Source organism: Panthera leo, chromosome F3, assembly GCF_018350215.1.
Source record: "Panthera leo isolate Ple1 chromosome F3, P.leo_Ple1_pat1.1, whole genome shotgun sequence".
NCBI lineage: Eukaryota > Metazoa > Chordata > Mammalia > Carnivora > Felidae > Panthera > Panthera leo.
The window spans coordinates 64,654,524-64,679,128 of NC_056696.1; the positions used below are offsets into that span (position 1 = coordinate 64,654,524).

Below are 24,605 nucleotides of genomic sequence, written 5' to 3' on the forward strand. Positions count from 1 at the left end.
CCTGCAGCATCCCAGGATGCCAGAGACCACGTGGTTCCACCCTTTCTCTTGTTTTCCTGAGGGGGAAACTGAGGCCCAAAGACACAGACAATTCGAGTGCATAAAACAGAACCAGAACCCGGGGCTCTGGAGTCTGCACCCAACCTCCCAGAGAAAGAAACAGAGAGACTGTTCCCTCTACTGGAGAGGTTGCAGGGGCACGGACATCGGAAAAAGTAGTCAGCCATGGAACCCAGGGCACCCGGGGGGACCCTCGAGGGGAAAGACAATCCCCAAGCCCTCCAGGTGAAACCTGTCCAGAGTTTAAGAATCATGACTCCAGGGGCCAGGGAAGCGACTGGGGAAAGGACAGGGACGCAGAGGGGACAGGCCTGGAGCCAGCCACGCAGATGTCCATGCTAATAGCTCTGGGTCGTGTTGACCCCTTGCTACCGAAGGGATGCACGACTCCCTCACTCTCAGTTGAGAGGCCTTAGGCTGGATCTATGCCTGGGGTTGGCAGGTGGGTCAAAAGAGAGGAAAAGACTGAGCTTCTCAGAGGCATCTGGAGGTCACCACAATAACACGTGCCAGACTCGAGAACCAGGAAGGAGGTGGCTGTTTCCTTCTTCCAGGGACGGAGGGAGGACAGGTGGGCAGCACACAGGACAGGCCTCCACAGGGAAGCAGGGGGGGAAGCTGGGAGAAGTCCCTGGGGGTGGGGAGGGGGCCTGGCCTGGCCGGAAGGGGTGTCTGTAACTTATACCAGAAGGAAACAGGGGTAGAGAGGAGCTGGGACCAGACCAGCTGGTCTGGGGGTGTTGCCTCACATTTTAATGGAAGAGCCAAAGCTTGGGGGGCAAAGAGAGCGAGGGGCAGATAGAGAAGAAACGATCCTGGCCCTGCCATCCGGGAGCAGAGGATGGGATTCTCCTGGAGTGTCCCCATTTCTCTGGGCACAGACAGGGAGTGGAGGGAAGCCAGCAGGGGGAGGGAGAGCAGGTCTGGGAGCCCCGAGCCCAGACAAGCCGGGAGGGAAGGAGGGAGAGGATGGGGCCTCGGCTCCAGAGGCCTGATGTGCCCGCTCGCTGGGCTGGGTCCTCTCTGGCCCCAGAGGGAACTCCCTCCGGAGGGATTACGGACCTCTGTGCCAGCAAATCCACTCTCAGGGCTCAGTGCTCATGCCTGAATTCCCCAAATAACTGGCCCCCTCCGGGCCCGCGCTTGGGATTTTCCATTTCAGGGATCCGGAAGGTCACATCCCGCTTCCGCTGTCCTTCTCCTCTTGGGTTACAGCTGGAAGGATGGGTAGGATGGGGACAGACACCTTCTGTCCTCAGGCCCCTCGGCGGACCTTGAAGTTGGGCCTGGGGGAGAACAGGCATTGGAGGGAACAGGAAGCGAAAAGCAGATCCCAGTTCAAGGGGAGAGAGGGAGGCAGCTGCAGACACAGCAAGAGGGCGGGTGGTTGGACATGAGGAGGGACGGCCCTGGGCAGAAGTCCCTGGAAGGGTGGCCCACAGGTGGCGGGGGTCGCTGGGCAGCGGGGCAGCTGAAGGGCCGTCTTGGCCTGGGCTGCGGGGAGACGAGGGGACCCCCCCCTGGGGCTCACGGGGCTCCTGTTCCTCAGTTGCTGGTTCCGAATTCCTTCTCTCTGCCCCGCGCTCCCAGGACGCAAGGTGAGGTGGGAGAGAAAACCGGCCCGAGCCTGCAGACACGTAGGCCTCAGTCTCACTCCCCCACACTCACCCCTGCTGGCACCTCCCAGGGCTGCCCAGTCCTTCCAAGGGCCTGGCTCCGGTCCCTGCGGCCAGGCCCATACCGGAAAGGACCGTGCCCTCCCTCTGCGCATACAGCTGGGGCCATATACCCAGCACCGGGGCTGGCGTGCGGCCCCCAGGGCGGTGCTGCTCACACATTTGGGGCTCAGACAGAGGAAAGGCTGGACAGGACACCCCGGCTCCATTTCCTGCTCAGACGTCCCTGCCCACCCTCCCTCGGCCCTGGGAGCCTACTTCCTTCTCCTCCAGTGCGGGCCTCAGACTCCGGGACACCAGTGCGGTGCGGACGCCTGGTCCCTTGAGCTGCGGTGCCTGTGAAGGGAGCCAGCGGTCAGTTTGGGAGTAAGACGGACAGAGCAGAGATCAGGAAGGACTGGAAAGTAGGCGGCGGTGGGGGGCGGGGGGGCGGGGGGGCGCGGGCCTGGCTGGGGAGTGGGTTTGGGAGGAGGGCAGAGGTCCGTGGGGATGGGTGGTCCTGAACCAGTTGTTCGGTCAGCGTGGGGAGCGGGGGTGCATGTGTGTGCGTGACTGAGGGGCACGACCGTGTGGGGCCCCGCGTGTGGGAAAGGGGCCACGCGAACGTAGCACATGGAAATTCCAAAGGAAGAACCCCAGAGGACAGGAGAGGCCGGCCCTGGTTCGCCTGTGTGGTCAGTCCAGCCCGAGTGCCTGCGCCCCGGCATGTGCTGACCTCCGGGGTGTGTGAGCAGGAGTGCGTGGTGTACGTGAGAGTCCCTGGGAGAATGTGTGCGTGCACGAGGGGCTGGGGAGGCCACTCAGCTGCAGATGGGCCGTCAAGGTCTCCCAGAAACAGTTTTGTTTCCTAAGTGACTAGCCTCCTGGGGCCTCCAGCCCAGACTTGAAGGTTGTTTCAAGATCATGAAAGAGGGTGGGGGAGGGAGGGGGGAGGGAGGGACACTGGGGAGGCTCTATCACCCCCACCGCCCCTCCTCCGCCCCTCACCCCACTTCTCTGCCCCAGTCCCGATGCGGGCCCAGCTCAGCTGTCCTCCCCCAGCGTCCAGCCCTCTCCGGGGACCTCCCCTGCTCTCCCTCCTCCGTGCCCTGCAAGTCTCCTCCTTCTTCAGGGCCCCGTGCTCTTGTCCCCCACACCGGGCTTGTCCCCCACTCCCCCCCCCCCCCAGGGCCTTCTTGGGAATGGATGGAATCTTCTCCTTCCAGGGGGAGGCTGGCCTGGGCTGACAGCAGGGACGGGGGACCTGGAAAGGCCCGGAGCGGTCATGGCAAGTGTCCCAGAAAGGTGCCTCTCACCCTCCTTCCTCCCCAGCCCTCTCCCCACCACCCCCGACTTGTAGTGGCCTTGTGGCGGGAAGGTTGGTTGGGCTCAGAGCCACAGAGCGCCTGTCTGAGTCCTGCTGCTGCCTCAGTTTCCCTGCTGGACCACAAGGCCGGTGTCGGATCTTCCCTCCGTCTCTCCCTTGATGTCCCCTCCTCTCTTTTCTTCTGGTCTTTCTTCCCAATCTACTCAAAATAGATTCTGCAGTCCTCTTTCTCTGTGTCTCCTTGCTTCTGTTGTCTTTCATCTTTCCCCCAGACGATCTTTATGATCCTTTGTATTGTTAAAATCCTATTCTACAGAACTCAGAAAACGGAGAAAGGAACACCCAGAAGGTTCCTCTGTCCCTCTGCCTCTGTCCCTGTCCCACCTCCTTCTGCCCTCTGCACTGACGTCTGGGTTTGGACAGCTCTGGGTGTCCGTGCCGGCCCTCCAGAGGCGACCCCACTCTGGCCTTGCTCCTTTATCTGAATAACGAGGAGAGCTGGAAAATCTGAGGTGCCCTCTCCGGCTCTGACGGTCGCCAAATTCCGGGTCCCCTCCTCCTGGGCTCATGGCTCAGCTCAGGTGAACGGGAGAAATTATTTGCAGTGATATCTGTGTGATGACCCTCCACCTGGAGACCCCGGTTCAGAGGGGGAACCGAGGGGGTAGGTACCCCTATTTTGTGACCCGCAGAAATGAGGGTGATCCCTTTGACTGCCGGCACACAGGCAGGGAAGGGCTCAGGGTTGGGCGTGGGCTACCTGGTTTCTTACAAAGAGCCCCCATGTGAGGTGGGACTGGGGAGAAGGAGGGAAGGGGAGAAGGAGGGAAGGGCTGGTGGGGACAGGGAGCGGTTGCAGCAACCTGACATTTCTTGGCTGGCATTTGATCAGCAAATACCAGATTAGTCTGTTTCCAGAGATTCTTTGTGCTGGAAAAATATGTTAGGGGTGATGGGGCGCATGGAGTTAATGGGCCTTGCTGAGTTTGGGGGTCAGGGGTCACAGCTGGGCCCTCTAGGGTTCCTGTTTGCCTTTGATTCCATCCGGACAGGGAGGGAGAGGCCCTCCAGCCCCCTGAGGCAGGTTTGCTTTGGCCCGAGATCTGACCCGGCCACTGGCCCAGAGCACCCCGCCTCCCTGCTCCCCCTATCAAGAGGCAGCCTGGCTCGGCCCCCAGCCCCCTCCTTCCTACCTCCTTCTTCCTTTACCAGGGCCCCCTCCGCTTGGCCCAGGATACAACTCTGTTGGTCTGCCTGCCCCCAGTGGTGTTCCGGAGGCCTGGCCAGGACCGGATGCCCTGCAAACATCTGGCACACGGGGCCACCGCCTTGTTCCCACATAAGGCGCCCGCCCTCCTGGGGGCTTCCGGGAGTCCGGCCTCCTCTGTGCCTTGGTTTCTCTTGCAAGCCCAGGACACGATCACTCTTGCGCTCCCGCCTGGGTGCTCTCAGCACCCGCTGCCTCTTGGGGGATGTGAGTGGCCCCCAGGACCCCGCCGGTGGCACCTGCTGGCTTTCCGGGCACCGAATCATTCAGACATTCAAGCAACGTTTGCTGAGTGCCGACTGCCTGGTGCCGTGCAAGGTGCTGTGTGGAGACTATGCCCCGATACTGTGCCAGCCGAGGTGGACAAGCCTCCCGCCCCCACGGCCCTTCTGCCCAAGTCTCATGCCACCTAGTCACCTTAGTTGGCTCTGCCCAAGGCCAGCCTCTAGCCCTCGGGGACTCCTGTTCATTTGCTCCAGCTCGGGGTGAACTGGGGTGAGGGCAGAGGCTCGCCACGCAGGACCGGTCCCGCCATTAACTGCTGTGACCTTGGCCTGCCAATACAGTGAGGGGCTGACTGGGTAGGGCTTCTCACCCCGACCCTTGTGTTACTGTCTCCCGCCTGGCCCTCTCCCCCGGCGGTCATATTTAAACGGGTCTGAGGGAGGGCCCAGGCATCAGTGTCCTCTAAAAGCTCCCCAGATGATTGCGTGTGCGGCAGGATTGAAAGCCACGGAAGCCGGCCTGTCCCTGGGCTCTCTAGCTCGTCAGAGTGACAGCTACTGAGGCACCATATTACTGCTCTGGCGGTTTCCATGCGTTACTTAATTGGGTCCTCGTAACGAATCTGTTTTCTGGAGGGGGAAACAGAAGCGCAAGGACCCTGTAGAGCTTACTCAACTAGGAGAGCTGGGGCTCAAACTCAGGGAGGCTTGTTCCAGAACCTGCACGAGGACCTTCTGGGCTGTCAGGGCGCCGAGAAGGATCCCCGGGATGGCTCGTGCAGAAGCCACTGGTTTATAGGGCGGTGGGAACTCAGAAAAGGGGGAGGGTGCTTCTCAGCCGGCAGAATCAGGAGGCCTTCTGGAGGAGGTGGCCTTCTAGTTGGGCCTTGGCTGATAGGGAGGATCTGGCTCGGAGAACCAGACAGAGCACGGGCCGTAGAGGGAACCATGTGGGCGAAGGCCCCGAGGCCTGGAGCACCCGGGGGGGACAAAGAAGAAACACGAGAGCCCACACCGGAGATGGGTGGGGGCGCCATTTCCCGGGGGGAGTTCTAAATCCCAGTGTTTCTTAAAAGGCTCTCACGGTAGTAATCACCTGGGGTGCTTTTTAAAAATACAGAAGAACAGGCACATCTCTTGGAAATTCTGACACAGGAGGGCAGTAGGGAGTGGGAATCTGTATTTTTACCACCCAGCAGGTTTGAGACATATCGCTACCAGCAATATGGAGCCGTTTCCAAATTTTGAGCAGGGGCGTAGTGGTCTGGGAAGGCTCACTTGACTGCGGGGTATGTGTGTGTGCGTGGGCGGGGGTGTTACCCTGAAAGGGAGAGACAAGGAGGAGGTTCTGGCAATAATTTAGCCAAGAGGTGGTGAGGGTGTGCGACAAGACAGTGGCAATGACGAGGGGAGAGAGCAGATGAGAAAGATCTTGGGGAGGTAGAATTTCGGGATCTGGCGACTGATGGCACGTCACCGTGAGGGAGGAAGGTTGCAGATGGGGGAGGGACGCTGGCACAAAGTTAACTCAAATCAGGGTCCAGAAGGAAGGCACTGGTTTGGGAGAGAAGTCACACATTCGCGCTGGGACATCTAGCTCAGGGGCTGACATCCTCAGCACCAACGCCCAGGGCCCGAGTGCCCACCCGCAGGGGCCTTCACCCCATCACCCGGTCCTGCCAGCTGGCTGGACCCGCACTCTTTTTGCTGCCGCCCCCCACCCCAAACACCAGCTCCCTCGTGGGAGGATGGTCTGTCCCCTGCAGAGGCCGCGGGGCAGCGTGGTCCAGAATGCCTGGAGAGGGAATCCTAAAGCTTTCGCTCACTGGACAAACTTTCCGCCTCTCTGAGCTTAGGTTTCCTTCACAGCCCTAAGTACAGGGTGGTGTTGAGACTCCAAATGCTCAGTGCCTGGTAGCTTGTTATTTTCTGGCCTTGCTTTTCCGTGTCCTGGCCTCGGGACTGCCGTGCCCTCTTCTGCTGAATCCCATCTCCAGCACCCTTCCCTCCCCAGAGGACAGAACCCGGCCCTTCCCGGTTGCCCACGAAGCCCGCCTGGGTTGTTTCCTGAGGGATGGCAGGTTCGGGCTCTGAGACAGGAGGAGAAGCCTTCCGTCAACCTGTGGATGCAAGTGACCCGGGGAAGGCAAACTCCAGAGGCAGGGGCGGTGCCCTCCTTGGAGGCGATCTGGCCACCCCGGAGGAAGCCCGGGCTTCCCTCTCTCTCACTCACCTACTTGTCCCACATACTGCCCCCCCCCACCCCGCCTCCCCGCCCTGCTGGCTCAATTACTTGGTAAATGTCTGGGGCTTCGACTCCTTGTGAGCCACTGTGCTGGGCTCTCCCCCACGGGCAAAGCCAAGTAGAGCCACAGCAGAGGCCTTGAGAAGCTCGCGGCCAAGATGGAGAGGTAGACAGAAACAGGCCCGGAACGGCAAGGCCGGGTGGGAACCGGCATCGCAGAGCAGAGGTGCTGGGAGCAAGGGGAGGGGGGCCCATCAGCAAGGGGACTGTGGGCGCCCCGCTGGCCCATCTGCTTCTTTGTTTTTGTAGTCTTTATTTCTGGGTTTGTTTTCTCTCCGCTTTCCCAACGGAGGGCCTCTGGAAAAAGTCCACCCTTGTTTCGGTTGGACCGGGAAAAGGGCAATTGTCCTCTCTTCAGCCGGGTCCCTGGAGAGTCCAGGTGTGCCTGGCGGAGGAGGGAGGGGCTGGGGGCGGGGGGGAGGGGGAAGAACACGGGCACCTGGGCAGCGGATGGGGACAAGCGGGGGGCTCGGTGGCTGTGTGTTCCCACACACGCTTCCCAGATCTCTCTTCATGTTCCCTATCCTCTGGCTAGAGGAAGAGTTGAGACCCCTTCCACCTCGGAGAACCCTTGAATCCTGGTTCCGTTCTCTTTCCCCACCGAGGGCACTTTAAAGGGCTGGGGCCCAGAGTCAGAAGAGAGCCTCTAATACCACTCAAGTTCTAGAAGGTTCTGTGTGTGTGAAACCCACCTGCTTCCTGTATTCCCAGGGCCACCTCGGCCACCGCCACACACACACACACACACACACACACACACACACACCCCTCTTGCTGATTTCCCCTTTTCCTGAGCCACATCCATTTATTCAGCAAACATTTCTTGAACACCACTATGCGCTAAGAGCTGGGGATTGCACTGGTGGAAAAGCTATTTCAAATGTTTATTTATTTACTTTTTGAAAGAGAGAGAGAGAGAGAGAGAGCGCACGCACAAGTGGGGGGAGGGGCAGAGAGAGAGGGAGACACAGAATCCGAAGCAGGCTCCAGGCTCCAAGCTGTCGGCACAGAGCCCGACGCGGGGCTCGAACTCACAAACCATTAGATCATGACCTGAGTTGAAGTCGGTCGCTTAACCGACGCAGCCCCCCAGGCGCCCCGAAAAGCTATTTCAAAAGGTTGTAGAGGCGTGCCTATACAATACGTATGCACTGATGCTTGTGTGTAATATGAATAAGTGTGCAGGTTAGGGAAGCAGGAGGAAGAAGAATGTTCCAGAGTCAAAAAGCTTACATTTGAATCTCAGTGCTGCCATGTAGCTAGGTGACCTTGGGTCACTTACATAACCTCTCGGGGCCTCCTCTCCCATCTGCAAAACAGGCCACGAGAGCACTCGCCCTGCGGAATGCTGGGAGGACTGACCAGAGGACTGAGTGAGCGCAGGGTGCTTAGCGGGGAGCCCCGCACAAAGCAGGTGCACAGGAAGTACTAGCAAACAACTGCTGCCTCCTCCCCATCTCGCTCAGAGCTGGGTGTGCACAAACTCATCAATGACCTGTTCTCCAAATCTGTCCCTTGCTCAACCTCAATGACTCAGAGGCAGCCACCTGGCGCTCACCACCTCCTGTCCCCTGAGGCTCATCTACAAGACGCAGCCCACAAATCTCTGTCTAGCAAACCGCTGCCTTCTTCTGCCCTTGATCCGCTCCCCACTCCCCCACCCCCAGGCTGCTGGGCTGGGGAACCAGCGACACATTGCCACATTGCGGGGGCTGCCTCAGCTCTGGGCTACCCTCCACCGGGATGTCTGTGCCATCAGCTGGCTGGGCGAGGGGGAGAGGGAGCCTCTGGGGAGGGGGAGGAGCCCAGGCAACCAGCACTCCCGGACTGGGGAGCCAGGGAGGGCGGGCGAGGGGATTCCAGCTCAAAGGGATCCATCCTTGGCATTCGGGAGTGGGTGGCAGCTGGCGTTAATCCTGGGTATAGAAATGGCAGGGCCTCCCTGGGAGTCAGGGCCAGGTCATGCTGAGGCCAGCAGTGGCACTGGGGCCCCTCTGTTCTTGAACAGCTGTCTACACCTTTGGCATAGGGTTTGAGAGCCGGGGAAGGAGTGTGGGCTCAGCCAGGACAAGAGGAAGGTTCAGAGAACACACACACACACACACACACACACACACACACAGGCTAGTGCAGGAGTCCCTCATGAGGGTGGGGTGCCTGGCTGGGGAGGAAGGAGGGAGAGGGTCCAGTCGGCATGTGTGTGGGTGCGGGAGATGACTCCGGTTTTGCGGGCGTGCACCTGGGTCCCGGCGTGGAAGCCTCTCGTTTCGGTGCGAGCTGGGGCGAAGGGGCGTTTTGGCTCTAGCTCTGTCTTGTCTCTTTGCCTGAGCCTCTCCAGCAAGTCGGCAGAGAGAAGTTTCCCTTTTTGGAGGGTGGGAAAATACGGCTCATCAGGCGGTACGGTCACGGCCTTATAAACACACATAGATCATAGGACATTCCTCTGTGTGACCCTTAGCTCCACGGAGCTGGGATTTGTACACATGAGAGAGAGAGAGAGAGAGAGAGAGAGAGTGTGTGTGAGCTAAGGACTACGTGTGTGTGCGAGTGTGTGTGTGCGTGTGTGTGTGTGTGTGTGTGTGTGTATGTGGCGTTCCCTGTGTCTGACGTCTGCCGGGTATGCGTCTCTGTGTCTTTGATGCATTTGTCACATCTTCAAGGCGCTGCCTGTGTCCACGGCTGGGTCTGTGCTTGTGAGTGCTGGGTCCACGTTTGCCTTCAAGAAGTCACGTCACGGGGGGTCAGAAGCCCAGGCTGTTCCATACCTCAAACAATCCTAGGCTCAAACCTGCGTTTGGACAGTAACCAATCCATTTACCTTGGACGTGTTCCTGTACTTCCGTCCGCCTCAGTTTCCTCCCAGGGATAATAATAGCACTAACCTCCCAAGGTTCCGGCCAGGACTAAGTGAGATTAAATCACGCGCCTGGCACGGGTCAAGACACGTTAACCGTCCAGTCTTTGAGCGTGCCTCTCAGAAAACCACGTCTTCGTAGTTGTGCCCATAATGTGTGACACCTCCGTCGGGTTAGAAGTCGTCTTTAAAAAGGAATTTTTTAACGTTTATGTATTTTTGAGAGGCAGAGCATGAACAGGAAAGGGGCAGAGCGAGAGGAAGACGCAGAATCCGAAGCAGGTTCCTCCAGGCTCCGAGCTGTCAGCACACAGCCCAACACCAGGGGCTCCAAGGCACGAGCTATGAGATCGTGACCTGGGCCAGAGTCCGACCTTTAATGGACTGAGCCACCCAGGCGCCCCCGGATTAGAAGTCGTTTTAAGGCAGATCACGGATCTCAACTATTTTCTGACGACACTCAGTGCAACCCCTTGTTCGTGGGGTTCGTGGGCAGCAGGTGGTGCCACAGGGTGGAGGGCCCCCTCCACGCCCACCGGTGCACCCCTCCCCCGTGTCTCTCTGCAATCCCAGGCCCCCTCCCTCCTGTCTCAGCCGGCCTTCCTCCTTTCTCCACTCACAGCTCCACAAGCATCAGCCAAGGCGTCAGTCAGGTGGGCCTGTGTGGCTTTTTAGGGGCCACCCGGGGAGGGTACAGGGGCACTCTCCCTCCTACAGGGTGTGTCCCTCCCCCGCAGCGCGGGCGCCTGTGTTGTGTGCATGTGTCTGTGCGTCGCTCTGTCGCGGCGTGTGAGTGACGTCTGCCTCGGTACGAAGCTGCGTTTCTGTGTTTTGGCGGGTGCGGGCGTCTGTCTGCTGCGCGACGCGCCCCGGTGCTGGGCCTGCTCTCCTCCCCCTCAGCGCTGCCGGTTACATAAGCGGGACTCGGGCCTGGGCCCTGGGCGCCCCCTGCTGGCGGCCTCCGGAACTCCCGGTCCAGGGAGGGGCTCGCGGAAGAAACGGGTTCTGGCTTCAGCCCCACCGGGAACAGCAGTCCTGCCCTCAGCATCTACCTGCGCCGGCTCCCTCCCAGCCCCAAGCCATAGGATGTTCTCAGCAACCCGAGTGTCCCCTCTCATAACGCTCACATTGGGGGTGGGTTGTTCCTTGCTTATGGCCTGTCTCCCAGGCACAGCCCTATGTTCCCTGAAGGCAGGCGACTGGGTCTGCCTCGCTTGTCGCAGCATCTCCGGTGCCCAGCACCAGGCCTGGCCTAGTCAGTGTTTGTTGACTAAGTTTATAGGCTGCAGAAGCTTGAGAAGGGAGACAGTGGGATGTGGGAAGATTTGGGGCTCTGGGGACAGACAGGCCTGAGCTCATCAGACACTGGCCACTTAAAAGCTGTGCGGCCTTGGCGAAAACGCTTAACCTCTCTGAACCTCCAGTTTCTCATCTGTTAAATGACACCATCTGGCAAAATATGCTGTAAAGACTAGAAACGATACCCGGGAGGGCCTACTGTGTAGGCATCCCATAAACGGCATTGGGACGATCGGATGGGCAACGTCTCCCAGCTCTCAAGCATCAGGAAGGCAGAGTAAGTGCACTCTGCTCCCCCCCCAAAAGGGAGAGCGGTTTTCCTTTAAAGCTTCCCTATGCCTTTCCGTTTTCACATAGCTCAGTCCCACCCAGGGATGGATTTAGGTGAAATGGATCTGGAGAAATCAGGCTGTGAATATCTCAGAGTGGGAGGAAACAGGCACCCTGGGCCAGTCCTGGAAGTCTTGGGAGGGAGGGCTGTCCCTTGGTGAGATCCGCATTCTGCTAAAGAGTTTCTCTGATCTCTGAATGTGGCTTCAACTGAGCACCTCCTCTGAGCCAGGCACTGACTGTATCCAGGGAAGATCTGGTGTGACCTCTGTCACTTCCCCTCTTGGGGCCTCAGTTTCCTCCTCTGTAAAAGGACTGGGAGGGCGTGGGGACTGGGAGGGGCATGGGCTGTGGGGTCACTTCCCAGGGACGCCTCCTTTGACAGCCTAAGCTTTGCAGACCTGGCTGTCCCTTCTCCTACCTGGCCCCATCCTTCCTGCACCTGCCCATGCCCCACCTGCTCCGTGGCTGGGAAGAGACCCTCTTCCCATCCTCCCGCCTCCTGGGCAGGCCCCACCGTTCCCAGTGCCAGCGGAGTCCAGCTCTCCTCGCTGGAGACAGACTCCTTCATGCAATCGCCTCGCTGCTCCTATAAACGCTAAGCAAAACCTCTCTCAGGAAGCGGTTTAAATAATCATTCAAAAACGAAAACTAAACCCCATAAACACCCTATCTCCTATTCCGTGTCATCTGTGCCAAGAACCTCGTGTACATTATGTCAATTAATCGTCACAAAAGCGCCTTGGGGTGGATGTCGTCTCAGTCCAGTGTGCCACCAGGGAAACAGGGTGAAGGAAGTTAACCAACTGGACGGGATCCCCAACCAGGAAGTGATGGCGCCCAGACGGCGCACCCTCCTAACCCACTCCCTCTGGTTCTGCCCCGAGGGGGTGGCAAACAGGTCTCCCGCGACCTTGTGCGGCCTCGCTGCGCCCTTCAGCCCCGGCCCTCCGCATTCCGGAACTCCTGGGTCCCGCCCATCCTCACTTGAGCAGGGTTTGCAGCGAGGCCTAACGGCCCACGGCAAGTGATTGGATCCTAAGTGCGTGGCCGGTCACCTGACTGACCCCAAGGCCCCCTCACCCAACTCTCAGGGAGAGGCCGGAAGGTGCGGGGCGGTGGGACCATGCGGGGTAGGGATTTGGCTGAGCCCAAGTGCCGCCCCCTGGTGCCGGCCGGGGGTCGGGGCGGAGCCCGGACCCAGGTAGGCGGGTCGGGCCCGGGTCCCGGCGTCGGGGCGGGGCTGAAGTCGGGGCTGGGGCGGAGCCCGGACCGAGAAGGGCGGAGCGGGGCCGGGGTCAGAAGTCAGGTTAGTTCTGGGACCGGGGTCTGGGAGGCTCTGAGCGGGTCCGGGGTCCGGGGTCTGAGGGGGCCCAGGGTCCGGGTACGGAGCGGAGACGGGACGGGTCCAGGGTCCGGGGTCTGGGAGAGTTCGGGATGAGGGGTTGGGGTGGGGCTGGGACCGAGATCGGGGCGGGGCGGGGCTAGGGGCGGGGTGGAGCCCGGGCTCCGGGGCGGGGCCAGGGGCAGGCGGGGTCGGGGCGGGGCTTGGGGCGGGGCTTGGGGCGGGGCTTGGGGCGGGGCTTGGGGCGGGGCGGGGCGGGGCGGGGCGGGAATGGTCTCCGCGGAAGGAGGGAAAGCGGTAGGAAGAGGAAGGGGGAGGGAGGGGACTTGGAAGCGCCCGCGCCGCTCGGCTCCGTTGCGTGCACCCGCGCCTCGCTGCTCCGCTTCGTGCCCCCCTACCCGGGCATGCGCCCCCCGAGCCCCCGTCCACTCAGAGCCCGCGCCGACCCCCGGAGCCTCCCCAAAGCCGGCCGCGCAGGATGGGCGCCCTCGGTCTCTCGCCGCGGCTCCCGCTGCTGCTGCTCCTGCTGCTGCTAATGCTGGGTAAGCCGGCCCCCGCCCCGGCCCCCAACCCTGCCGGCAGGTGCCTGCCACCTGGCGCTCGGCCCGGCCCACCTCCCCAGCGTTTCGGGGCTCCTCGCACCCGTTTCTCCGTCAGGGGCGCCTCGAGCCTCCCCGAGCTCGGCGCCCAGCTGCCCGCCGAGCCAGACCCCCAGCTCTAGGCCCCGGGCTGGGGCCCACTGAGGACCCACCGAGGTGCCACCCCCAGGCCGCGGGGTCGGCCCCACCTCTCAGTCGGCGTACTCAGGTCCTGGGGTCTCTGCGCCCAAATGCTACGTCTCCCTCCGCCTCACCCTGAACTTCAGGCCCAGCTCTGAGTGCCCTCCCTGCGTGGGCAGTGCTCGCCCGTCTTCGTAATTGCCCGGAGTTGGCTGGAGGCCCAGGGGCCGGTTCTGCCCATAATCTTTGAAGTTCAGTCTCCCCTGATGGTTCCCCTCCGCCCCACTTCATCATCTGATGTTTGGGGCACTTCCGCCTCTTACGCCGCCTCCGCGCGGGGCTGGGTCTCTCTTTGCCCACTTTCTCTCTCTCAGGTCGCACTTGACTCTGTAGCCCCCCCACCGCTGGTCACACCCCCTTAGTCCCCCCACCTTCCCCGCCTCAGGGGAAAGCAGGCTCCGTGGACTGATGCTGGGATCTCCAAGCACCCTGCATCCGTGGGGGTGGGTGATCATGGCGAGGTGTTCTGGCCACCGCTGGGTGGATGCATCAGGGCCCTGACAGTGCTGTTGTTTTTGGCCTGAACTGGAGGGTTCCCTTAGGAGCTTGTCTGGGGAGGAGCGTGGCTTCCAGACAGGGAGGCTGCCTGTACAGATGTTGGGGAGACTCAAGCCCTTGAAGCAAGAAAGAGCACCGCGTGGGGGTGGCCTTGCCACCCGGATTCAAAGCTGCCATAGTCAAGGCGCAGGCTGACGACGTAGCCCCAGCAGCCTGTTTCCAGACCAGAGCCCCACCGCTGTGCCAAGCAGAGCCTCGCCCCTGGCTGCATAGGTCCCTGGGCCCTGGGGAAACAGAATGAGGCCTCTCCTTGGAGCCCTGGGTGGGAGGCAGGAGGGAGTTGCTGTGGGGCCCAGTTGCCTAGCAGTTGGCCCGTTGTCCCCAGTGGGCAGCGTGGAGTGGAAGGGCCCAGAGGAGGTGGGGAGGGGTGGGGCACAGACTTGGAAGAGACCACAGAGATCTGCCTGCCCACTGCGTGCGGGTATTTCCATTCATTCCGAAGATGAGGAAAGTGAAGTGACTTGCCCCAGAGAACACATCTAGTGAGCGCTAGGGCTTGGATTCGAACCCAGATCCGATGGACCCCAAAGCAGGTGTCTGCCCCTCCTCCCCGCTCTGGCTGGGAAGGGAGCTGCCTGGCAGCTGGTTTCCTAAGGCGGCTGGCTGACTTTCCCATGGGGATCTCCAAGCATCAGCAGCTGTGGAGCCAGGAAGGTGGGAGGGGGCCCTTCTGAGCAGAGTCTGCCCGGAGGCCCAAAGGTGTCAGCTCAGCTGTCTCCACCGTCACCTAGATTATGAAATGCCCTAGGGTAGGGCCCTCCTGAGTCACAGGCTCACTCATTGTCAGAATGGAAGCTCTTAGCTCTCCTCCAGTGTGGAAACCAGCTTGGGAGAACAAGGGATGTGTCCATGCAGCTGGGCACGGGACACGGGGCACGGGGCTGGGGCCGGGACCCAACCTGCTGAACCCAAGCGACCGCAAGTGCCTCCCTCCTCCCTGGACTCAGCCACAGGAAAGGGCTAAGAGCCCAGCTTCTGGAGGAGCCAGAGAGCAGAGCTTGACCACAAACTTGGTGTTTTTCTCCAGCCTCTGCAGAAAGGCCCTGGGTATGCCCCTGGGAGTGATGGGAATTCTGGTTAGTGAGGTCAGTCTCCCCGGGCCTCTGCTAGGATTTCCCCCTTTTCTTCTCTGGCTTTGTCGCTCTGCAGGGACCCGTGGAAGCCATCTAAGGATAGTAGGGTCTTGGTCAAGACATTATACTTCTGCCTGAACATTTCTCATGTGTGAAATGGAGGCAGGGGGCTGGCCCAGCCCTCCTTACTGGAGTTCTGTGATCTTATCCAGTGGGGCTACGGAAGGATGGATGCAAGGAGAGAAGGAAGAAGCAGAGCCCTCCAAGGGCCTCAGGAGTATCTGCTGGGGGCAGCGTAGGGCCCGGAGGTGGGGGCAGCATGGGGAAGAAGAGAATTTTGGCCTGTCTGAGGAGAGAAAGACAGGAAGGGGCGGCCAGAGTTTGCCCCTCCCAACACAGAGGGAACCTTATGTAAATGAATGCACACCGTATGCAAATGAAGGCTTTTGTTAGGGAGTTGGGAGGGGGGCTTTGTGCATCCACTGGGTCAGCCTAGAAGATTGGGGGTGGGGCTGGGGGAGCGATCTTCTGCCCCCAGAGGCCAGGGCAGAGGCTGGTTCTTGCCCCATAAGCCTCAGCTGCCTCGGCAGCCCTGTGGGATGGGAGAAGCAGTGAGCTCATGGCACAGCTGGACGGGGCGGGGAGGGCATTGTGTGGTGAGAACTGACTGGGTCTGTGCCCTGTCCTGCTTGGGCCACTGGCTCCATTGTCTGGAGTCCCCTGGTCCAGGTGACACAGCTGAGCCAACCCGCCCTTCTAAGCAAGATTTTGCCAGCTCCCCTCTAACAAAGGAGAGGGACGTGGGGACTGAGTCCCTTAGCTGGAAGGCTCCGCTGACCGGGCCCAGAACGCACGAGAGCGAGGAAATGGGGGAGGGAATCCAGGTACAGCTGGAATCAAGGAGCGGAAGCAGATAGACTTCTTTCTGCCCGTAGGGGCCTTACTTCTGACCCGCCGGAAATGGGGTGTTTCTGGGTCCTGAGGCAAACCCGGGTCTGTGACCAACTCGAGATCCAGGTGTCTTACCTCCCGGCCTCCTTTCCCTGGGTCCCAGCTGGGTCCCAGCCTTCCCCAGGTTTCCGGTCCTTCATTGGGCAGGGGTCAAGAGCGGGGCTGGTAGTGGGCGATGCGGTGGGGACCCAGGCATCTCCGGCATCTCCCGTCCTTCCCTACAGGAGCCGAGTGCTTCGCCCGGGAGGTGCTGGTCCCACAGGGGCCCCTGTACCGCGTGGCTGGCACGGCCGTCTCCATCCCCTGCAACGTCAGTGGCTACGAGGGCCCTGCCCAGCAGGACTTCGAGTGGTTCCTCTACAGGCCTGAGGCCCCAGAGGCCGCGCTGGGCATCGTCAGCACCAGGGATGCCCGTTTCTCCTACGCTGTCTTCGGGCCCCGCGTGGCGGCCGGTGAGGTGCAGGTGCAGCGTCTCCAGGGGGACGCCGTGGTGCTCAGGATCGCCCGCCTACAGGCCCAGGATGCTGGCATTTACGAGTGCTACACCCCGTCCACGGACACCCGCTACCTGGGCAGCTACAGCGGCAAGGTGGAGCTGAGAGGTAGCGGCCCTGGGGGGGGGGGGGCGAGGCCCACCCACGCAGAAGGCGCAGCGTCGGGGCCAGGAGGGACCTGTCTAACCACCCCTCAGGTTTTGCAGCTGGGGAAACTGAGGCCCAAAGGGGTTACGGGACTCGCGCAACATCGCCCACAGGCCGGTGGCCGGTCTGGGCCTCTAACCGAGGTCTCTTCGTTCCAGCTGCTGGCTCTTCCTGTTCTATGGAGCTACCTCCGGGGAAAAGGGGGAGCCAGTCCCCTCCATTCCCGGGTGGGGGGAGCCTGCTGGGGTGAATAGAGGCCATTCCTGGAGATTCCAGGGTCCAGATCTGGGGGCGGAGGGGGAGGAAGTGGAGGTAGGGTAGGAGGAGTGAGGCCACGTGACATTCTTGCTCTCTTACATTTCTTTGTGTTCTGGGAAGGAGGACAGAGCCACTTTTCTGTAGTTCAGACAGGGGTCGGCTCCACACATACGGGTGAGTAGGCGACGGGCTGGGCTGTGAACTTTGACAAGTATTTATTGAGCGCCTGTGGGGTGCCCAGCACCGTCCCTGGCACCACTGGGTTCGAGAAGAGATCACCCGGCCCGGTAGGAGCTCACCACGGTCTATTTCAGGAAGCAGGTGGTACACGGGGAACGGCAACGACGGCCACCGGCTCCCGGCCCCTCCCCCACTCCGGCCGTTCTCTCCAGTTCTTCCAGATGCGCTGCAGGTGTCTGCCACCCCCCCGGGGCCCCGAGGCCGCCAGGCCCCCACTTCACCGCCTCGCCTGACGGTGCACGAGGGGCAGGAGCTGGCGCTGGGCTGCCTGGCGCGGACGAGCACGCAGAAGCACACGCACCTGGCCGTGTCCTTCGGGAGAGCGGTGCCCGAGGCGCCCGTAGGGCGAGCGACGCTGCAGGAAGTCGTGGGGCTCCGGCCCGACCTGGCCGTGGAGGCTGGGGCTCCCTATGCCGAGCGGCTGGCTGCAGGGGAGCTGCGGCTGGGCAAGGAGGGGGCCGAGCGCTACCGCATGGTGGTGGGGGGCGCCCAGGCCGAGGACGCGGGCACCTACCACTGCACGGCTGCCGAGTGGATTCAGGATCCCGACGGCAGCTGGGCCCAGATCGCGGAGAAGAGAGCTGTCCTGGCCCACGTGGACGTGCAGACGCTGTGTGAGTGCCACGGGCCCACGGTGGGAGCTGGGGGCTGTGGTGTCGCAGTGGGCCCCGTGGCCGAGGGCGGGCACCGGACGGTCCCTGCCCGACTCCAGGGAGCCCGTCTTCCCCAGTGAGCCGTCCCGTTTGCATCACTTCCCTCCCGTGGTGGGTTTTCTCTGCTCCAAAGTTGGGTGTGGAGATGGGAGGGCCATGGCCAAGGGCCGAGAGTCAGGCCCCGGGTGGGCGCCACGGTGCTACCCTGTGACAGTGCCGCTGTCCAGGAGACAACTACAGGTGGGGAGTCAGGAGCTCTGTGCCCCCTGCTGCCTCCGTGACGCCCCTTCCCCGTCCTGTGTTGCAGCCAGCCAGCTGGCAGTGGCCGTGGGGCCCGGGGAACGGCGGATCGGCCCCGGAGAGCCCTTGGAACTGCTGTGCAACGTGTCCGGGGCACTGCCCCCGCCAGGCCGCCACGCTGCGTACTCCGTGGGCTGGGAGATGGCCCCTGCCGGGGCCCCTGGGCCCGGCCGCCTGGTGGCCCAGCTGGACACAGAGGGTGTGGGCAGCCTGGGCCCCGGCTATGAAGGCCGGCACATCGCCATGGAGAAGGTGGCGTCCAGAACCTACCGGCTCCGGCTGGAGGCTGCCAGGCCAGGTGACGCAGGCACCTACCGCTGCCTGGCCAAGGCTTACGTCCGAGGGTCTGGGGCTCGGCTTCGAGAAGCGGCCAGTGCCCGCTCCCGGCCGCTCCCGGTGCACGTGCGGGAGGAAGGTAAGGGGGTGGCTGGGGCCTGGCCAGGGTCCAGGGCTGGTGGGACCTCTTCCTTCTGCTTCTGTGCATCCCTCCCTGCTCCGCCCCGGCTGCTGCCATGCCTCGGTCTCCCCGCTTCTCTTCTTCAGGACTGGGGTGTCGCTCGGACAGCAGTCCCGACCCCACACCCCTCTGACCCCACGTCCTCGTCCTCGTCCTGCAGGCGTGGTGCTGGAGGCTGTGGCCTGGCTGGCGGGAGGCACCGTGTACCGTGGGGAGACGGCGTCCTTGCTCTGCAACATCTCTGTGCGCGGCGGCCCCCCGGGGCTGCGCCTGGCTGCCAGCTGGTGGGTGGAGCGACCCGAGGAAGGGGAGCTGAGCCCTGCACCTGCCCGGCTGGTGGGCGGCGTGGGCCAGGACGGCGTGGCAGAGCTGGGCGTCCGGCCTGGAGGAGGCCCGGTCAGCGTGGAGCTGGTGGGGCCCCGCAGCCACCGGCTGAGGCTGCACGGCCTGGGGCCCGAGGACGAAGGCGTGTACCACTGCGCCCCCAGCGCCTGGGTGCGGCATGCCGACTACAGCTGGTACCAGGCCGGCAGCGCTCGCTCGGGGCCCGTCACGGTGTACCCCTACACGCACGGTGAGTGACCCCTGCCCGGTCCCCGCTTCGGCCGGGGCCCTTGTTCTGCCCCTCCCATGTGCCCCTCATGCTCCCGTCCCCCCTTCTCCTGCGTGAAAACCCGCTTTCATCCCATTCTGGCCCCAGCATCCCCGCTGAACCTGGTCTGGGAGGAGAGGGCAGGGGGCGCCGTCTGGGAATGGAGGAAGGAGGAAGGGGGCCCGCGACCCGGCAGTGAGGGCACTGGGACGCGGGCGTGGCAGGGTAGTGGCACCCCGGGCTGAACGGAGCCGTCCGCTCTCTCCCAGCCCTGGACACCCTGTTTGTGCCCCTGCTGGTGGGCGCTGGGGTCGCCTTAGTCACAGGCGCCACTGTCCTTGGTACCATCACCTGCTGCTTCATGAAGAGGCTTCGAAAACGGTGACCCGTTGCTCCCCAGGTGAGGGCAAAGAACCCCCGACCTTGCTGTCTCCCTCCCCCCCGCCCCCTGGCCCCGGCCTCCCCGCCACCGCGTGCTGGGGTGAGTGCCCCTCCCCGGCCCCGCCTGGGGGAGAAGCGGGCACCGGGGCTCCGTCCTTAGCGCACCCCGCGCTCTCTCTCCCCAGTTCTCGCAGGTGTGGACTGTCTTCCAGCCCAGCTCCAAGAGCACTTCTGGCTGCCTGGCTCCCCTCTCCCTCTGTCCCCGCTTCCTTTAATTTATTTGACCTCCCCACCCAGAGTGGGGGCCGTGGCCCCCAGCCCCCACTCCTCCCTTCCCGGCTCCCCGCTCTGGCCTTCTGTCGTTGATCTTATGCCCATCCCACGGGGAGACCATCCCCTGTCCTAGAATTAGTTTTTCTAAAATGTGAATAAACTTGTTTTATAGAACCCAGGGCTGGCGTGCCTTCCTGCCCTGGGGCCGAGGGGTGTGGCCAGGCGGTCTGTTGGGGGGCTGATCGCCTATTCTGGACGACTCAGGCCTTCCTTCCCACCATAAACACCATCTGGCCTCTGTGGGCCGAGCCACCCACCCCAGGAGGGGACACCTGGGTCCCATCTGCTGCCTGAGCTGTCAGTGCCCTGCCAATCCCTGTCGGGGCTCCTCCTCGGGGAGGGGAGCACAGAGAGGGGGTGAGTGCACCGAGCCGGGCCCCCTCTCCCAGCCTCCTCCCATGTTGCAGGGTAGGGGCTTCTGATGAGCCCTTTTTTGAACTCCCCACACCCCTCTGCCTTCTCATTCTTGGTCCTCAGGGTCTCGGACCTGACTCCTCCCATTTTCCCTCCGGATCTTCCTTATTCTGTCTCGCAGCCCAACAGATGCCCCAGAGCACAGCCCCCTGGGGGGTGGGGAGGACGGCAGCCAGGCGAGGGCCTGTGTCCACAGAGCACCCCCATAATGTCCCCCACAGCCTGCCTGTACCCCCCAGGCCTTGGCCCATCTCCCTTCCAGTGCCCCAAGGGCCCCTCAAACTTGTCTTTGCTTCAAGAGTCTCCGATCTGAAAATTCTTAGCTGCCCTGCACCTTCGGGGCACCCAGTTTACCTCTTTTAATGCAGCTGTTTAAACAGTTACCGAGTTTTCTCGACATTACTAGTTTTTTAAGTGTTATTTTTACAGGAGGGGAAACTGAGGCCCAGAGAAGGGGTATAACTTGCCCAGAGTCCCAGAGCTAATTAGCGACCGTGTCGGGAGTACAGTCCAGGTCCCCTGACTCCCTGCGCCGTGCACGGTGGTGCCCTGAGCGGTCACCGGGTGGCCTGGATACAAACGGCCCGCCCCTCCGGTCCAGACCCCCCCCCCCCGTTTCCCCGAATTAAACCCAGCGACCCTATCCCACACCCCAACCTTTGTTCTTGAGGGGACAGCCGAGGCCAGGGCTCAGGGACCTCATCCTTGACCCGTGGTGACCCAGGTGGCCCTGTGACGTGAGGCAGACGTTTCTCTGAGCGGACCCACACCGGCAGCTCCCTCCGACCCCCTTCCCGGCTTTCCGGAGGCACAGGGGCCCACGGGATCCTGCTTCCCAGCCTGGAACGGAACAGACTGGGGTGCTTTCCTCTGAGGGGTTCAGTCTTTTATTAAAGGACAGGAGCAGGGTGTGGCCAGGACCAAGGGGTGGAGGTCACCGCCGGACCGGTGTCGTGGGAGCGCACGCTTGCCTGGACAAACACTCCTCTCCCAGGAGGCCAGCCTCAGGTCCCCTCCACCTCCACCCCGTCCCAAGCTGCCCCTGCTCTCCCCTCGCCGTCCTGCTGGGCTGCCCCCGGCGACTCGGATGACGCCAGGCAGGGGGTGGAGGTGGGATGGGAATAGCGTTTCCGGGGGCGGCTGGCCCAGCTGGGTGGACAACAGGCCACAGACACATCCGCTGTCTGACCTTCTCGCTTCTCCCTCCAACGGTCACCCACGTTCATCCTGCCTCTTAAGTCAGTCCTACAGGGATTCAGTCTTGGGCCACTGATGCCCTTTCCCCCCAGCACCCCCCCCCCCCCCCCCCGCCGCCCCCGGGACTCCTGACGGCTTCGTCTTCCCCGAACGCCATCTCCAGCTTATCACTGCGGCGTTTCCACTGAGAGGTGAGTTCCCGGGCCCCAGGGTTAAACTTGCCAGCCTGCATTTCAGGGTCCCTTTTCCCAGTCATGATAGCCCGCCCTTTGTATTCAGTCTCCTCCTGCTGCGATCTTCAGTTTTTCCTCAGCTACTCCTCAGCTTAGCTACTCCTCCTCAGCTCAGCTACTCCTCACCTTCTCCTCAGCTTAGCTACTCCTCCTCAGCTCAGCTACTCCTCAGCTTCCCCTCAGCTCAGCTACTCCTCAGCTTAGCTACTCCTCCTCAGCTCAGCTACTCCTCAGCTTCCCCTCAGCTTCTCCTCAGCTTAGCTACTCCTCCTCAGCTCAGCTACTCCTCAGCTTCCCCTCAGCTCAGCTACTCCTCAGCTCAGCTACTCCTCCTCAGCTCAGCTACTCCTCAGCTTCCCCTCAGCTCAGCTACTCCTCTGCTTCCCTCAGCTCCTCAGCTCAGCTACTTACTCTTCAGCTATTCCTCAGCTTTCCTCAGCTTCTGCTCAGCTACTCCTCTGCTTCCCTCAGCTCCTCAGCTCAGCTACTCTTCAGCTACTCCTCAGCTTCCCCTCAGCTTCTCCTCAGCTTAGCTACTCCTCCTCATCTCAGCTACTCTTCAGCTTCCTCTCAGCTCAGCTTCCCCTCAGCTCAGCTACTCCTCAGCTTAGATACTCCTCCTCATCTCAGCTACTCCTCCTCATCTCAGCTACTCTTCAGCTTCTTCTCAGCTCAGCTTCCCCTCAGCTCAGATACTCCTCCTCAGCTTCCCCTCAGGTTCTGCTCAGCTTATTCTCAGCTCAGCTTCTCCTCAGCTTAGCTACTCCTCCTCAGCTCAGCTACTCCTCAGCTTCCCCTCAGCTTCGCCTCAGCTCAGCTACTCCTCCTCATCTCAGCTACTCTTCAGCTTCCTCTCAGCTCAGCTTCCCCTCAGCTCAGCTACTCCTCAGCTTAGATACTCCTCCTCAGCTCAGCTACTCCTCAGCTTCCCCTCAGGTTCCGCTCAGCTTCACCTCAGCTCAGCTACTCCTCCTCATCTCAGCTACTCTTCAGCTTCCTCTCAGCTCAGCTTCCCCTCAGCTCAGCTACTCCTCCGCTTCCCTCAGCTCCTCAGCTCAGCTACTCTTCAGCTATTCCTCAGCTTTCCTCAGCTTCTGCTCAGCTATTCCTTAGCTGCCCTCAGCTGCTCCTCAGCTTCTCCTCAGCTCAGCTTCCCCTCAGCTTCTCCTCAGCACTCCTTAGCTACCCTCAGCTACTCAGCTTCCTCTCAGCTCAGCTACTCCTCCTCATCTCAGCTACTCCTCAGCTTCTCAGCTCAGCTGCTCCTTAGCTACTCCTCAGCTCAGCTTCCCCTTAGCTCAGCTACTCGTCAGCTTCTCCTCAGCATTCCTTAGCTACCCTCAGCTACTCAGCTTCCTCAGCTCAGCTACTCCTCCTCATCTCAGCTACTCCTCAGCTTCCCCTCAGCTTCTCCTCAGCTTCTGCTCAGCTATTCCTTAGCTTCCCCTCAGCTGCTCTTCAGCTACTCCTCAGCTTCTCCTCAGCTTCCCTTCAGCTTCTCTTCACCAATTCCTTAGCTACTCTCAGCTTTTGCTCAGCTACTCCTCAGCTCAGCTACTCCTCAGCTTCCCCTCAGCAACACCTCAGCTACTCAGCTACCCCTAAGCTACTCCTCAGCTTTCCCTCGGCCCAGCTACTCCTCAGCTTCCCTTCAGCTTCTCCTCAGCTACTCCTCAGCTGCTCCTTAGCTTCCCCTTCAGCTTCCCCTGAGCTACTCCTCAGTTTCTTCTCGGCTCCCCCTCAGCTTCTCCACAATTCCCCTTCAGCTCCTCCTCAGCTCAAATGCCCTACCTCCTGACGTGACTTCCAAGTCTACGTAGAGCAGTGGTTCTCAAAGTGTGGCCCCCATACCAGCAGCATCGGCATGACCTGGGAACTTGCTAGAAATGCAAGTTTTTGGTCTCTACCCCACACCTGTCGAGGCCGAAACTCCGGGAGCGGGGCCCAGCCGTCTGCGTTTCCACAAGGTCTGCAGGCGACTCTGATGGACACGCCAGTTGGCAAGTGCTGGCTTACTCGTTCTCTGTCGTTCTCTGGGCCTTACTCAGCCCCCAGCTTTCCCATCACCGAACCCTCCCGCCCTCTGCTCCGAGAGATGGTCGGGTTCCGTTTGAGCCACACCTGGTGCGGTTGCCTCAGGGACACCGTGTCCCGAGGACGGGAACCAGGTCTCCGAACGCCCGCCCCGCCTGTGCTGGGTCAGTGCCCTGTACCCAACGTGCACCCGGTGAACCCCGCCAGTGGCGCCCGGCTCGCCGTGCCCCAGGACAAACTCCGCTTTCCCACGGGCCCCCTGTACCCTAGCTCGAGCGAACTCACTTTCCAGACCTCTCCTGGCCCTTCTTCTTCCCCGGAGCGTCCCTCTTCCTCTCCTGCCACTGCAGTGCTATTTATGAGATCTCGTCCCGCTGTCAGAAAATAGCCGTCCCTGCTCCTCCTTCCCCGGGCCCTGTCTCCCTGCACGTGGGGGCAAGGTCACTCACACCCGGCCGAGCCACCCCCGCAGCCTTCCGCCCTCCTGCTCCGGCCACAGTGGTGGGGGCGGGGCGGGCACCCTCGGCCCGGCCCACCTCCGTCCGCCCTGCGTTCTCTCCTCGGGGTCAGCTCAGGCCACCGTGTCCAGCGAGACAGGTGGGCCGCAGCACGGGGAGGCTGGCCGGGGAGGTGAGTGGGGACTAAAACCCAGCCCGCACTCCGCTCCCCAAGCCATGCCCTCTGGTTCGGGACGGCACCGGTTCCGGAGGGAAAGGGCGCCTTTCCAGAATTCGCACAGAGATGCCCTAGGGCCGAGCAGCGGCCCCGGGCCCGCCACCTGCGTCTGTCCGTCCGTCTACCTCCCCGCCAGCGTCCGTCCGTCTGCCCCCGTCTCCCCATCCAGC

The 24,605-nt window shown here is 61.9% G+C and overlaps 1 protein-coding gene across 1 annotated transcript; it reads left to right on the forward strand.

Annotated features, from left to right (window-relative positions):
* Positions 1–12,938: 12,938 nt before the first annotated feature.
* On the forward strand, positions 12,939–19,996 carry IGSF8 (immunoglobulin superfamily member 8). Its single transcript, XM_042926450.1, has 7 exons — positions 12,939–13,208; positions 16,252–16,629; positions 17,319–17,780; positions 18,127–18,534; positions 18,737–19,150; positions 19,438–19,568; positions 19,735–19,996. Exons 1-6 carry the CDS (start codon positions 13,145–13,147, stop codon positions 19,551–19,553), a joined length of 1,842 nt encoding a protein of 613 aa, XP_042782384.1. The 5' UTR covers positions 12,939–13,144; the 3' UTR covers positions 19,554–19,568; positions 19,735–19,996.
* Positions 19,997–24,605: the final 4,609 nt, after the last annotated feature.

What these genes read in the sequence shown, in the direction of transcription:
- IGSF8 (XM_042926450.1), top strand. Translation starts at nt 13,145, where the DNA reads ATGGGCGCCCTCGGTCTCTCGCCGCGGCTCCCGCTGCTGCTGCTCCTG. An exon ending in CGGCAAGGTGGAGCTGAGAG is followed by an intron (nt 16,630 to 17,318) that starts GTAGCGGCCCTG and finishes CGTTCTCTCCAG; the next exon opens with TTCTTCCAGATGCGCTGCAG. An exon ending in GGTGTACCCCTACACGCACG is followed by an intron (nt 19,151 to 19,437) that starts GTGAGTGACCCC and finishes GCTCTCTCCCAG; the next exon opens with CCCTGGACACCCTGTTTGTG.